The sequence below is a fragment of the Macrosteles quadrilineatus genome, unplaced genomic scaffold, assembly GCF_028750875.1.
Source record: "Macrosteles quadrilineatus isolate MER2022 unplaced genomic scaffold, UCM_ALF_1.0 Scaffold_14__1_contigs__length_3811126, whole genome shotgun sequence".
Lineage (NCBI taxonomy): Eukaryota > Metazoa > Arthropoda > Insecta > Hemiptera > Cicadellidae > Macrosteles > Macrosteles quadrilineatus.
Window position 1 is genome coordinate 526242 of NW_026542607.1, and position 16849 is coordinate 543090.

Sequence of the window (16849 nt, forward strand, 5' to 3'; positions counted from 1 at the left end):
AGTCTTGTTTACCTTAAAGTAAATACTAAGTTTCATAACGATCGGTTAAAAAACGTCAAAGAAAACAAATGTTTAAAAAATACAAAATGGCGTATAGGCCTATCTGGTTAACGAAGTGATTTTGGAAAAAATGTTATTCTTTATTTTCGACTTATTTTGACCCATGGAACCATTTCCCGGAGTTTTGCTGTTTACTTACGAGACATTCTGTATACAAGGTATCCACTGACCGGAAAACTTTGAAAACATTATGCGCAAATCTGTGTTTCAACAGGGAATTTTCAAATTCGTGATTTGCCACATGAATTCCGTTCTTGAACAAACTCGTAGCTGCAGTAAATGTCGCCGCTATTGTTACATATTTTATGTTCTTATCTTCTTTTATCTTTGATCTTCTTTTATGCCTATCGCAATCGTTTACAACTTTTACGTATCCTACGTAACCGCGGAAAAGAAACACCGACGCTGTAATTGGCATAAGCTTTTGTGTTTTCTATTGTGATCTATATCGGTGTAAACTAAAAAAAATAAAAACGTCGTTGCTGTTATTTTGGTATTGGTCTTTGTGTATATTAATGTCGTTCGTACGTAACTGCTGGAACCGCCACAGCTGTTATGGTATAGCCGTTTGTCCTTGGAATCGTGAAGAAAATGTCACTTTGACGTCGCTGTTGACTGTTGTTGATATTGGGTTTTGTGTTGTCTATCGCGAACGTTCCTAACGATTGCTTGCGCTGGGAATAATTGCGGAAAACGCCAACACTGCTAAATTGGTATCAATCGGAAAAAAAATAAAAAACGTGGTCCTTATGGGTTGCGATGCTGATGATGAAATAACCACAAAATACATAAACAGAAAATCAAAACTAATGGTAGAAATTCTAATCGCATGTTTATAGGTTGAAAATAGAGAAGTCTGTAGATTATTTAATTTTAGTCTAGTTTTCGGACGACCTCTAGTTATATATACTGTGTGTTTAAAATGTCCCGGAACTGTGTAATGCATTTTTTAAAAATATTTTTTAATGTTATGTTCACTTTTTTGTGCTACTTTGATGGGGGCCCATCAGAAGTCAGACAAAATTCACAATGTCACAAACCCAATCCAAGCGGACAATGGAGTAAAAAATTACAGCTGTTCAAAGATTCCTGTGATTTATGCGCCCGCTAGAAGCCGGAAGAAAGTCATTATGAAAGCATTGAAGTTCTTTATTAGTAGAATACAGTTCCGCAATTATTTTGGGCTCAAAATAACAGTTTGGTAAAAAATGACAGTCGGGCAAAGATAAAAAATTTCCTGTATTTGAGCAAGACAACAGTCCATTAGCTTATTTAAATTACCAAATTGTAGTATACAGTAAACCCGTCTTACTCGACCCTAATGGGACCGGACTAAGTCGGATAACGCAAAAAGTTGGTTAAAACAGACAATCCCATTATTTCGAAGTTGTAATTACATTATTATTTATAAAGTAAACAACACTTACCTCCTTTGTTTGAATTGATAGAAAAATCACAAATAAACACAAAACACGGTTAAGTCAAATACTTTAAGTGGTATAAATTATACTTGTAGGCAAGAGTCAATAGAAAAAGCTTATTTTAATAACTTTGGTACTCTAGGCTAATATTAATTTATGATTTAGAAATCTATCGTAATACAGTACAGAACTTATTGTCGAAATTGAAGAAACTAGACACCATTTTGTTACGACACACAGGATGATTTATGGCCTCCTCACTGGAGGCTCCAGTCACAGAAACTATCTTGACCTTGGAGTTGTTAGCCTTCATCCCCTGCCCTCCATACAAGTTGCATTTTTCGTTTACTCTAGCGATCAGTTAATTAGCTATAAAAATTGTAACCCACTCTATGATTTTGCCGCACAGATAACAAATCAGATGTGCTTGTGCTTGATGACAAACTGGCAACATGCAATATTTTTGGGATGAATACAAAAAACACTATTCTTAGGCACATCCTGTGGAGATAAGCGTGGGAGCGGAAATCCTCGAGATTCCTAGAAAGTGGTGGTTATACCAAACTAATCACGAAGCAAGGTTGGTTAAAAAAAACTGTAATATTTTACAATCAATGGCGGATAATCCGATTATCGGTTAATGCGATGTTGGTTAAGAGGGGTTGACTATATTAGTGAATAGACATGCCTCATTTAACTATTAACAAAATAAATAAGTAATGCAAAAGTTATAATAGATTACATAGGCCTACAATTGTTGTCTACTACTCTAAGTTTCATAATGTGAATTGTAAAAAAATGTGTGGGAAGAATTTAAAAACTCATCATAAAAAATCAGCCATTCAAATGTATGAAACTAGCTAAATTTTTTAAATAAATGACCTTTTCATTATATGACCAAAACAGTCATAAAACCACTCAGAGTTAATTTTCCTACTACTGGATATTGAAGATTTAAATAATAAAATAAGGAAAACTTGTTGCCTTGTTTACACAGGTAACACACAACAAGGTAACAAGGTAACAAATTTATTCTATTATTATTATTTATTTTATTACTTATTATTATTTACAGCTTCAATATCCGGTAGTAGGGAAATGAACTCTGGTCAATTTGCGAGCAAATAAAATATTCCTACGATTACAAAAACTTAAAGTTAAAGTTACTGAACACTATCGAGAACATCAAATTTAACAAACTATGCCTGAAGAACAAAGTTGTGCCTAACTGCGTTAAAGTGGCCATTAACAATAACTCAAAATGAAACTGAATAATATAATCAGCAAGAAAGAACAAAGTCAGAAGAACAAATTAACAAAGTTTATCGACAAATACAACAAATTTAACACTAACAACAATACTGAATGCAAACACGAGTTTTTCCCAAAACTTTTAAACAAAACTGACATATTATTTGAAGACAAAGAGACTAACCTTCTGAATAAAGGACTTAAACATTGTCTGCCACCTCCCCCAAACGTGAAGAACCTAGTTAACGAAGTCATTAATACAATTATGTATAGTTTTAGTAAATGACAAATTAACCAGATACTGTACATAGTCCCCAAAATTAGACAAAATGCAAAACGTCATAAAAACCAAGACCATCTAATAGCTAAGCTCCCCCAAATGTGAAGAACCTAGTTAACGAAGTCATAAATACATAGAGTTTTAGTAAATGACAAATTAACCAGATACATAGTCCCCAAAATTGGACAGAAATGTAAAACGTCTTGAAAACCAAGACCATCTAATAGCTAAGAATATAAAAAAAAACTAACTGAGAACCACGCAACAGTAACCAAGCTGACAAGGGAAATACAACTGTCATAATGTACGAAAGTGATTATGATATGAAAATAAACCAGTTCATAGCCAAAAACAATATTGAAATTGTAAAAAATGTCCCTACCCCCAAATTTCTTAAAGAAATAAATTCTAACATTAACAAATCGAAACACCTACTTTGTGAAAAAATAAAAAGACAATTCAAAGCAACAGCCCCCTACGCACCAAAATGCAAAGGCTTTCCAAAGATTCACAAGCCAAACATACCCATCAGAACCCTTGTAAACTGCACGTCAGCACCAGTATATAGAATAGCCAAGAAAATAGACGGAATAATTAGTAAATAGGGTGAGTTTTAAATGAGTTCCCTCCCTACTTTTTCTACATTTCTTAAGATATCAACTCCGGAACACGTCAGATCACTGTGGAGTAGTAAGTACTTCATTTTGGCTGGGTATAACTTTTTGGCCGCCATCTTGGATCTGCCATATTAGATACAAAGTTTTTTTTCAAATGTAAAGGTAGGGTTGTGACCACAATTTGTTTTAAAAGATCTTGATCCATAGTGCTAGATAAAGATAAGTAACACCACCAGTCATTGTCGACCTATTTTCACTTGGCTATGATGGATGTATTTTTTTCGGCCTCCATCTTGGATCCGCCATTTTGAAATGTGATAAATTATTTTAAATATGAAGGTGGTGTTGTGACCCATCACTTACTTTTTTATGTTGAACTCAATGCCGCAATCCATTTTTTTGTTATCAAGCTTTCTTGATGAAAAATTATAATTATTTTATTTACAATGTCAATATTTCAAAAACTAAATATGAAAATGAAAAACGGATTGCGCCATTGAGTTCAACATAAAAGATTAATTCAAAATGATGGGTCATAACACCACCTTCATATTAACACTGGTGGTGTTACTTATCTTTATCCAGCACTATTTTTTTATTAAATTGTCTTGGTTTGTAAATGCACAATGTTAAAATGGGCTAAAAATAAAGTTATAAAAAGTCCTCATAACTTTAGAATGGATCAAGATTTTTTTAAACAAATTGTGGCATTGTAATCAGCGTAAAATTTAATTTGAAATGTTGGATCACAACTCTACCTTTACATTTGAAAACTAATTTTGTATCCAATATGACGGATCCAAGATGGCGGCCAAAAATTTATACCCAGTCAAAATGAAGTACTTACTACTCCACGATGATCTGACGTGGTCCGGAGTTGATATCTTGAGAAATGTAGAAAAAAGTAACGGGGGAACTCATTTAAAACTCACCCTGTATGTTTTAAGTGTTATAAGATGTTTCTTTTATTTACTTATTGTAAATTTAATAACACGTACAATGCTGATCAAGAAGTAATTTAACTTAGTTAGTAACATTTAACAATGTTTCAATAATTCAGTTATCATTGTTATCTTTTTACTGTTATCTTGTTGAAAACCTAAATTTTTTTGTTAACTCTACACCGTTTTTCTTGGTTAATGTATTGTTAACTAATTTAAACTTTATTTTTGTCACCTATTATTGTTATCTACTCAAATCAAATTTATTATTGTTATTCTTTGTAACGCTTTTATAGATTTTTTTGTTGCAACCGCTGTCTTTTCCCATCTTGTTGCCGTTTCTCTTTTTTGTTTGTTATTAGTTTATTTTTTTTTCACTCAACTTTATTGTATATGTAGCTTTAAGTAAGTCTTGTTTGTTAATACACTGAATTGTACCAAATATCAAAATGGAGCCTTCCGTTGGAATGTAAAATAAATAAATAAGGAAAACACTTCAATAGTTTCACTTGGGCTATCTAATTAAATAAATAAATAAAAATGCCTTACAGGATGACTCTTGTCAATAAACTAATCCCATATTAAAACTAAAGACAAAACAAAATACTGATTCCCCTATTTACACGATTTTAGCTATTTACAAAAATACATTTTCATTAGTCTAGATCTAAAAGCTGGCACTACCAGCATCTTTAGGTCACAGGGGAGGTGATTGTACATTTTAGGCCCCAAGTACGAAAAGCCTCTCTTTTCTTACTTCCAACCTCACCTTCGGGAAATGAAGCTTTTTGTCTTGTCGGGTATTGCGCTGAGACACCCGATCGCGGGTGATCAGTCTTTCAATGAGGTATAGATTTTATTAGAGGTAAATAGCTTGGCATAAGATTAATTATTTTTCATGATTTTTTTTAACTTAACATATTTTATTTAAATACATCCCTGTACCTTATTAAAATAAACGAGAAAACAACATGTAAGTTAAATAGAACCCTCCTAAATATAAATATAGGCTATTTAATATTTTGGGTACAGTTTCTTAAGTGGGCTACGGTAATATCGGTTGAAACCATCAAATTGAGAATATCTCTCAGTAATGAATATATTTAACCTACTTATATAAGTTTTAAAATGAAACTGTAATAATCTAACCTAACTAACCAAACTTACCGACAGTGAACAAATCAATTTAAGGTTTACTAATCGAATTGATAGTTTCAATATATATTAGCGTAGCCCAGTTAAGTTAAGAAAATGTACCCAATATTTTATATAAGAAATATATGGTAAGATATAATAAATATTCTAACTATAGAAAATTAATTACAAAACTAATTGAAATTAATAACAAATTAATTAAATTAATTGCAAGTTAGCAAGGCCTAAGTTTAACTAAATTGGTTCTATAATTTACTTATCCTATCAATTGTATGATTTGCTATAAACGTAAATAACTGAATTGATTTGATTATTTTATTCCACTGATAGCTTTTCAGTATTTGGTAATCTTTTTGTACGGGAATAATCGGAATAACTGACTGAAAGTTATTAAATTCCTCACCGACATAAACAATAACAATAACATAACCTAAACTACTTCAGTGAGTTGAGAGTTACTACAGTAGAAGAAAAAAAATCGCCATTAGGCAGACAACAGCTCTAACTACAACGCTGTCTAAGTCAGAGGAGCAACCGCAACATGCAAGGTCAAGTCCGCTCCACTCCACGATACGACCACCAGCAGTCAGCACTAGATGATGCAAAAAACGGTTGGAACTTCGAACTGGCAACATTGCATCTCTTCAACATGAAACCTGCATTTGAAGTGAATGTCGGGACAACCACACACTTCATTAGTTCCGCAAATCACCACTGCCGCGCCACCGTACGTGTGAGATATAGGGTCCGACTAAGATAGACATCACTGACTCCAGGGGCGTACATTGACTGTCGGGACATTTTAAACAAAATTTTCTAAGTGTTTCTGGGACCCGATTACAACGTTTCAGGCATTCTTTGCTTGTCGGGACGTGTGTGAGTCCCGACAACCGTGTGTTAGCCCGACTGTCTGGCCGTATGCAGGCGTGTGTCCCGACAATGATATGCAAACGTACGCACACACACACACACACACACACACACACACACGGACAAGCGGACAACTTTTCTCCGACTCCGCTATACACGATACATAGATTCGTTCATTCCGTTCACTCATCAATTATAAAAAAATTATGTAGTGAATAAAACTTAAAAGCAATAAATAGTTTAAAATATATATAGATACTAAATTCTTTGACATTGCTTTTGAAAAATATAGAACTTTCATTTTTTAGATTTTCTTTAGATTTTTTTAAATTACTATTACTATTTTTTCTTGAAACGTCTTTATTACAATTGGAAATTTAATTTTGATTAATTTACATACAACATTTATCTATTTAAGTTAAAAATCCAAATTTTTTTTAATTTTTTACTGAAACACTGCAAATTCATTTTTTACTGAAACACTGCAAATTAGCCATTTTTTACTGAAACACTGCAAATTAGCCATTTTTTCCTGCAACCAGCTGTTCCTGAACTTCGGGCTTGAAATAATGTTATGAAAAGAAATGTTTAGAAACCAAATTTATATGGTTTTATTCAACTTAATAATCTTAATATCTCCGATTGGCTAAAAAAATTGGGGATCAAAGTAAATGAGAGTAAATCGGTCCATACAACCTTTACAACAAGATTAGACACGTGTCCTCCAGTTACCCTAAACAACGTTCAAATCCCACAGTGCAATGAGGTTAAATACTTGGGCTTGACCCTTGATAGCAGACTCAATTGGAAAAACCACATCTGGAACAAGAGAATTTTGTTAAATTTAAAAATCTTTCTTGGCTATTAAATCAAAATTCTAAATTAACAACAGAAAATAAATTGCTTTTATATAAAACCATTCTAAAACCAGTGTGGACGTACGGTATCCAACTGTGGGGGCATCCAGTGAATCCAATCTGAACATCATCCAAAGACTCCAATCTAAAGTTCTAAGACACATTCTCCAGGCACCCTGGTTCGTCAATAACGAAGTAATTCACAGGGACAGTCGAACCCCAACATTCAAAGAAGAAATTTCAAAATTAAGTGCCAAATACTTAAAGAAATTAGAGTACCATCCTAACTACCTTGCTTTAAATTTATTGGACAACAGCAACTATACATACAGATTGAAAAGATGCCATGTTTTGGACTAAAGTAGTCGTTTTTAGACTTTAAACTTTGTACCAAATATGCAAAGTTTGTGTGTTAGCTCTATTGTTGGATAGAGACTAACTACTGTGTTTAAATTTTATCACATTTGCTTATTGTTCTATTTTTTGTTGAACAGATTGTAAATTAAATCAAATGTTACAAAAAAAAAAAAAACATGTTAATAGTCAGCTAAACATGAGAGAATTGCACAAAACTGTAAACATTACATACATAAACAAAACAGTGTTAAATAAAACAGCTGAAGAAATATTTGACAGTACAATAGACATCATATTACATAACATTCACCCCAACTTTTTTATGTAATCCCTTAGATAGGTGGGAGGTCGTCGGACTCTAGTGAAACGACGCAGGTTTATTTCTTCGTTATCCCTCACAGAAGGGGGGAAGGGGGTCATGGTCTCATGCAGAGGGGATGTTTCGATTTCAGATTGAATAGAGTTCCCAATTTCAGGTTGAAGCAGGTTTGATTCACGTCTCAGGTCTTGAAGAACAGGATCTAGTTCTTGACTGGGATTATCCGAAGTCACTGGCTCATCCTCTTGTTGGATAGCTTCAGGGGGAACAGCGAGATGTCGCCCCGATACCAGAGCCTCTCTACCATCCCTATACTTGATGCGAGCATAGTCTGGATTAGCCTCTATCAGCTGAGCTTGTTCCACTAAAGGTTCATATTTGTTATTTCTTACATGCCTTCCCAGTAATACTGGCCCTGGATTCATGAGCCATTGAGGTTGAGAGGTGCCATAAAATGATCGTCTCTGGTGTTTGAAAAGACGTTCATGTGGGGTCTCATTCGTAGCTGTACATAGTAACGAGCGTATAAAATGTAAAGCTTCTGGCAAAATATACTCCCACTGTTCTGTCTTCAGTCCCTTGTTTCTCAGAACAAGAGATACAGTCTTCCAAATTGTTCCATTATATCGCTCAGCTTGAGAATTACCTCGAGGGTTATAAAATGAAGATCGGCTAGTGGCGATTCCTTTAGAGTGCAAGAAATCACTCAGTTCTTTTGACATGAAAGCAGAACCTTGGTCAGAGTAGACAAAAGCAGGCATACCAAAGATGGTGAAGATTGATGTAAGTGCTTTGATGACAGAAGATGCTGATGTGTCCGAGCAAGGAATAGCAAACGGATATCTTGAAAACTCATCAACAACCGTCAGTATATATTTATTCCTCGTCACAGATGGGATTGGCCCCTTAAAATCAATGTTAAGTCCCTCGAAAGGAGCCATTGCATGGATGAGTGTTGATGGGGTTTTTTGGTAGAACCGAGGTTTCACTTCCGCACAAACAGAGCATGAAGCGGTCATTCGCCTGACATCTTCGATAGAGTAAGGGAGATTTTTACTTTTTAAGAAATGAACCATCCGTACTATTCCAGGATGTACAATGTCCCAATGAATTCTACGGAGTATTGGTAAAGTCTTCCATTAGCTTCAAATGCAGTGAATGGTTTATCTTAATTCCAAATAGGTATTTGGTGATATGCTTCCTTCAGATCGATTGTATTGAACACTTTATATTGAGCAAGCTTCAATGTGAGGTATGTGCTTTTAATGTGAGGTAGAGGGTAGGCATCAAGCTGTGTGAATTTGTTGATGGTTTGAGAGTAGTCAATACACAGACGTCTCTTGTGCCCATTGTTGACCACAATCACTTGGGCTCTCCAAGGTGATTTACTCGGTTGAATTATTCCTTCTGATATAAGCCTACTTACTTCACTTTTTATAAACTTACTATCTTCTTCAGAGTAGCAGCGGCGGGACTTTGTGGCAACAGGCTTGACGTCATTAGTTAGATTATCAAACAGTGGTAGTGGTGATACTTTAGCCCTAAGTAGATTGCAAACGTTGAAGGGTGGGCGTTTACCACCAAAATTCATCTGCACAGAAGAATGTTGCCGAAGGATGTCATGTCCAATTACAACATCGGCACATAAATCAGTTAAGACGAGCAGCTTTGTCTGTGGGTATTCATGGCCATCGCACACCATGTCAACAATACAGTGGCCAAGAGTTGATGAAACATGGCTTGTTGATGGCATCGATATTTCATGCTTTGTTGGGTATTTAGATATATTGAATCTTTTCAGAGTAGCTTCGGATATAAAACTGTCGGAACTCTCACTTGTCAATACCTAATAACAAATAATCAGCTTCAGCACACCGACAACACTTTATTTTCATAATCATAAAACACCTTTCAAGCAGCTCGAGTCAAAAATGAACAAACAGTAATGAATAAACACCTTAAAATCACAATGCACAGTTCGCAACTGCAACTGTTGAAACAACTATCTGAACAGGTCCAATAAAGATATACAGTGAAGCTATTACACAAATAGCTGTTATCCCAGGAACTGTTCCAAGGCCTTCTGTGCTTCTGGAATCTAAAGTGCTCGTGGGTACAGAACGTCGAGCGCAAGAAATGTTTACTGGTAACAGCTTTAAGTCGGGAAACATTTGTAGAAAACACACAAAAATAAGGCCGGGTCCATGAAATGCTTAATATTTTTACAAGAAGCGTTTATTTATTATTTCAAAGCATTAAATAAAGTTTATTTATTATTTATTATTTATAGGGTGAGTATTTCAATTAGTTACATAGGCATTTAGTCGGGTCTTTTAAACTCATCGAAAATTATGACTGTTATTACTGTAGTTTTAAAATAACTTCTGTATAATACCAGTACTTGACAATTGCTCGATTTCGAGCAACAGGTACACTAGTTACACACTGAGTCTTTGGCAGGACAGTTGGTTCGCGAGTGTCGTGACTGTTGGATAGTTAAATGTATAAGTAACTAGCTGTAACCCGCATGCTTTGCCCCGTTTAACTTCTTAATTTTCAAGATGATCTCGTTCGCATGACGCAATCACGTCCTGGTTGAAGTTCGTTCGCTACGCTCACTCACCTTTTGGTTGCAAATTAGATGTTGTCATAAATGTAAAAGAAATAATAGTGCTGCACCCTGTTGGTAATCCTTGTAATTTTAATGCTATTGAACATCATAGAACCATCGATCTCTGTTATTACTATAGAGATGGATGCATAGAACAGAACCAACTTGTTTAATTGAAACAGCTGTTAAGATTAATTAATTCCATTTCTCATAAGGTTAACATGGGAAACTCCAGAGCCAATTTGTGCCATTGTCTATCAGAGTTTCACTTGGTATTCCATATCGACTAAACCAAGATATCAATCGTTGAATGATTGTTGAAGAGTTTGTTGTCTTATGACCTCTTGAAACAAAATTCATTTACAGATAAAGCAATTAAAATGGCAATAAACTTTGTATTGAGAAATACATGGCCCCCTGTTTTTCCTGAAATGTTGAAGTCATAAAAACAGAGGAAAGATGAATTGAGTGTTGAAGATGACATATTATTGTGGTTTGGAAGAATTGTAGTTCCAGAATGCATGAGAACTGATGTTCTGAAGATATTGCACTCAGGACATCCTGGTATTGTATCAATGAGGTCTGTAGCACGACACTATGTATGGTGGCCCAAAATGGATAAAGATATCGAAGTTTATATCAAGAGGTGCACATCTTGTCAAGAGGATCGAGATAATGTGGAAGAAGTACCATTATATCCTTGGAATGTACCTGATAGAGTTTGGGAAAGGGTACACATTGATCTGGCAGGGCCAGTCAACGGATCTATGTGGTTGGTAGGTATTGATGCTTTGTCTAAGTGGGCAGAAGTGGACTGTCTCAAGACAACAAACTCTTCAACAATCATTCAACGATTGAGATATTGGTTTAGTCAATATGGAATACTAAGTAAAATTGTGACAGACAATGGACCTGAATTTGTATCAAAGGAAATGGAAACATTTTTTGAGAAAAATTCTATCAACCACATAAAAACATCTCCTTACCATCCTAAAAGTAATGGACTTGTGGAAAGACTAATTCGTACTTTGAAAAGACGGTTCTACACAACAAAGCAGGATGTTGGAGATGGAATGCTAGCTCTTCAAAATGTTCTTTTTAGCTACAGAAACTCGCCTCAGAAAACAACTGGTAGGGCTCCGGCAGAATTGTTTCTCGGTCGTAGACTACCAACAGTTTTTGACAATATGAAATCCAATCTTAGGAAAAAGATGCAGATGAAGCTTTGGAAAGAACAAGGGAGGGTCAACAAAAAAGTTCGAACTTTTGAAGAAGGAGAAGATGTGTGGATTAAGAATGAACATGGGAATGGTTGGTCAGCTGGAATTGTGAAAAATAAAAATGGACTGTACTTATATGATGTACTTTGTGGAGGTGTTATAAAAAGGAAACATGCTGACCAGATGAGACAAAGAATGGGAGCTGTTGAATCAGTGTAAAAAGAAAGAGGGAAAAGTGTTAGATAGTTAAATGTATAAGTAATTAATACGTCAGCGGATTTATTATTATTAAGTTTGTTAGTAAATATTCTGTTTAGGTTGATGTGTTTAAGAATTCAATAAAATCGTTCTTTTATATTTTGAATATCATTTAGTGTAATTCTATAGTGACCGTCCACAAAAGAAACATTTTTCTCTTCTTAACGAGGATAATTGGTGTGAAGACGAATCAGAAGCTGCCTGAGAAACATTTGGATCAGTAACATCAACATTTTTATGAGTTGACTGAGATATAGAGTTACAAGGGCTTGAAAAAACCACCTGATTTTCAGCTGATTCCAAGGTAATGGCTTGATTATAAGCTTCTTCAAGATTCAAAGTTAGATTTTCAAGAAGTCTTTGTCGAATGGACTGTGATATTAATCCTCGGATGAAAGCGTCTCTTATGTACTCGTTACGATTTTTATTAGCAGTGACAGATTTAAATTTGCATGCTTTACTAAGTTCTTTGAGTTTTCGAAGATACTGATCAATATTTTTTCCAGGTTCCTGTCTTCTAGTTACCAGTTGATGACGAGAATTTTTGGTCGTGGTTGTTTGTGTATATCAAATGAAATACGAACGACCAAATAAGTAAAAGAAAAGTAGTTTAATAAGAGAGTTAAATTTTGTGTACAATCCTGAGAAAAACAAAAACCAGACTAAATCATACGTTGCTATGACAACGTCATCAGCTGACGCTACACCAGCCCCCCACGGAGAAAAGGAATCTATACATCATTCTGAAAAGCAACCCGTGGTCGGATTTGACTTCCAGAACGAGTTTGATAACATGGTGGTAGTTTTGAGGTTTCCTCTGCTTGTCCAGTCGGCACCAAACCTTTCGTGGGCTCAAGAATAGGATTTTCATCGGCAACAATATAGGCTGGTTTGACCCTGTCCAAAGATACCTTAGTTTCTTGGCCTCTTACAATGATGGTAATTGTCTTTTCGTCACGGCATGTGACCTTGTAGGGACCAGAATATGGGGCCTGTAAAGATTTCCTTAAACAGTCTTGTCGAAGAAATACAAAGTCACAAGTACTGAGGTTCTTGAACACAAACGACCCTGGTTTGATGTGGCGTGATGCGGGTGTAGGTCTTAGTTGATTCATATGCTTACGCAGCCCTGATAACAATTCTTGTGGCTCGTTGCTCTCATGGGAAGGTATTACGAAAAACTCTCCCGGAAGACGCAGTGGTTCTCCATACACCAGTTCAGCCGATGAAGCAGAGATGTCCTCCTTGAAAGTAGATCTTATTCCGAGAAGGATTAAGGGTAGTACATCGGTCCAGTCTGATTTGCTGTGAGCCATTATAGCAGCTTTCAACTGGCGGTGGAGTCTTTCAATCATACCGTTGGCTTGTGGATGCCAGCTGGTAGTGAACTGGAGCTTTATGCCCAACTGTCGCGCTAGGTATTTAAACAAAGTCGATGTGAACTGGGATCCGCGATCACATGTCAACTTTTGTGGGCATCCAAATCGAGCTATCCAAGTAGAGACAAACGCTCGAGTAACAGATTCGGCAGTTATTTGATCAATAGGACAAATTTCAGGCCAACGAGTAAATCTATCTATGATAGTTAGACAGACTTCGAAGTGGAAACGTTGCAAGTAGGGTTGTTACAGCTGTTACATCTCCCCTGAAGCAGCATTCTGTTGCTAAGGAAATTGTCTTTACTTTAATCATTGGCAAAGCTGACGGAAATTTGCGTGAATGCTTCGCTACACAGGAAATTATGATTTTAAACTTGTTTGCGTGGATAATGATGGTAACCAAAAAATGCGTGGCTTAGTGACAATTAAATAGTAGGCAATGTGTTAAAATTGGGACTCAGTTGCAGTATAAAACTAACGCAAACAGTGAACACGGAGATTTTATCCGTATCATTATATAGTTAAGTTACGTGAGTGAAGAACAACAATAGTAGTTTACGCAACGATCGCGTAAGGATAGTCTTAAGGACTTGAGTAGAAAATTCAAGGTGCCTTTACCCTTTCTTAATTACTGAAAATCACTAGTAAAAACTTCTAAAAGAGGTTATGTTTTCGTTTATAACCTCTTATAGCCACTAATTGCGATGCAACGACTATTGTTCCAACCATTCACTCATTACTTGTTGTTGGACTACAATTTTACTTCTTTTCTCTTAATCCTTGAACCTCATTGGTCCGTTAGTCGTGTTGTAAAGAAAAACAACAATGCTTCAGTAAGTAAACAATGATGTTAAGTGAATATTATCAATTCTAAGAACTGAAATGAACATTGTTTTTGTGACTAGTAAAAAAATGGTCGTAGGTAAAATATATAAACCCACCAAAACATATTTATTGATAAACTCTACTATAATAATAGTATAATAGGGCACGAACGCAATACTGGTTTCTTATTGCGATACGAATATGATTGTATTGTTTGTGTACTCGTAGAATGATATAAAGTGATTTGTTTTTATATTTCCGAAACTAATGATTCATAATCAAATGCCTCTAATCTAAGACAAATACTTCCATATGTAAAGCCTTCTAAAAGCCTAATCATGCTATATACTAAGTTGTACTACAAATGCATGGATTGCCTTAAAATAAATAAGTTAAGAAATTAAAAACAATTTAGTCGACTGGACAGTTTTGTCTGTACATTTCGTAGAATCGTCAAGCAATTGGATATCTATGTGTTTCATAGCCTAAGAAAGCAAAAAAACGTGTCATATCTAAATTTATATCTCTCAGTTTATTGTGGCTTTCGTTTTCAATAAACATTAATTGTGTACAAAGCTTTAATCTCCGATCATAGAGTAATGTTGACACAACTCCGGTGGATTATTGGAATAGTTATTGCTCTATGTGATGTGTTGTTTATGTAGGAGCATTGAACTCTGTAATAATGTCATGTCACTAACAAGACTACAAGATCGTGCCACTCATCCTACACTCATCCCCATTCATACTTGGCTTAAAATGACTACTTTGTATGGTCCCCATTTCATTAAAAGTATTAAAGTAAAGTATTAATAAAACGGAAATCTTATGACGGTTTCATTCGGTTGTAGCAATTTATGAAGTCATAAAAACAATAAAATAATGACACGATTTGCGTGATGATTTATTTTAAAATGAATACACAAAAATGCAATTATCATGATGGATTGGTTGTGACCTTTATTGTCATATATCATTTTCTGTCTGTCTTTATCTGTATCTCATTGTGTCAGTGACGCCAAATTACGCGGCAAACTACGATAAGACGTTTAAACACATTACATAATGTGTAATGTAACACTTAAACCACAGACTATAAAATATTATTCAATAGTCTGTGGTTTAGGTGTATTCACTGGATTGGTTCAATTGTCTTAAGATATTACAATATGGCCCAACAATTTTGGAAATAGAAAAGCAAACGTTTAGAAGCAAAGTTTTGTGTGATTTTTGCAATTTGTTTATAATTACTACATAAGTTATTCATCAAATAGCAATCTTCTGTTTAGATAGTACGTCCTCTATGAAATATCGAACAGTTCTTTGGATTACGATTATTTCTTCAAACTGACACTAATGTATTTACAAGTAATAATGAGTAATTATTTCTAAAAATGTTCTGAAAGAAAATCCAAAAACCAGGAGAGATTGACATTATGACTTGAATAAAGAATTTAATTGATCTAAGATGATGTTTTGCAACTTAAAATTAAATATAATGACTACATACAATACAGGCCAGGATAATGGAGATTCTGTGAATCTTTGAAATTTATATTATAAATTATACTTTTTGTTTGTATTATAGTTGTTTATTGTACATGAGATAAACTAGTTGCGCTCCAGGGCGACCAGAAGACCATAAAACCATAGATTAAAAGAAGATAAAACCCAGAAATTGTACGTGATTTGATGACGGCGATGTACGTAAATACGTCTGTGATTGCACGTAAATATATAAGTATTTAATATATTAAATATTTAAAAATCCTCGCCAGAAATTCTTTTCACACATCAAAAGTTAGGAAATCGTAATTTTGCGATGCGAAAATATATGTAGTATAGTATAGTAACCTATAATTTGTGAGGGAGGGGGGGGTGTGTGATCAAGGTGTGATCAAGAGAGCATATAATGAAAAAATGTAAGTTTTAAATAAAGGTTAAGCTACAGCTGATGTAAAGCAAAAACAATTATGTTTTGTTTCAATACAAACAAACAAATTAATGATTGTTATTTTAATTTAGTTACATTCAATTAAATGCCGTTTGAACTAATTCACCGATGGTCTGTAACGTGGCCAGATTTATCTTCTTGTTACTTCTCATAGTTCATTCTGGTTTTGTCAAATTGCCAACCAATACCACAAAGTGCAAAGACGATTTAGATTGTAACAAGCCCGCTGATTTTATCAAATGTGGCTTCTGTAGCGGAGAGTATCATGCACCAGAAGGGATATGTCAACTCATAGACGAGAGGATCTTTAGGAGAAACAGTCTAATAGACGAGGACGTTTTCAAAAACAAAGACCCTTGTGAATATGTTCCAGTACAATGTTATTCAGACTGCTTCAGCAAAGATGATAAGGCTTACAATGGCTACGGCGAGTGTGTTTGTTTCTGCGATGATTCTGACTACGGAAATCAATGT

The 16849-nt window shown here is 34.9% G+C and overlaps 2 protein-coding genes across 2 annotated transcripts; one reads left to right on the forward strand and one right to left on the reverse strand.

Annotated features, from left to right (window-relative positions):
* Positions 1-11353: 11353 nt before the first annotated feature.
* LOC129005011 (uncharacterized protein K02A2.6-like) lies at positions 11354-12178 on the forward strand. The gene has a single exon (XM_054433759.1). It carries the CDS (start codon positions 11354-11356, stop codon positions 12176-12178), a length of 825 nt encoding a protein of 274 aa, XP_054289734.1.
* Positions 12179-12948: 770 nt separating this feature from the next.
* On the reverse strand, positions 12949-13572 carry LOC129005012 (uncharacterized). The gene has a single exon (XM_054433760.1). It carries the CDS (start codon positions 13570-13572, stop codon positions 12949-12951), a length of 624 nt encoding a protein of 207 aa, XP_054289735.1.
* Between the last annotated feature and the right edge of the window lie 3277 nt (positions 13573-16849).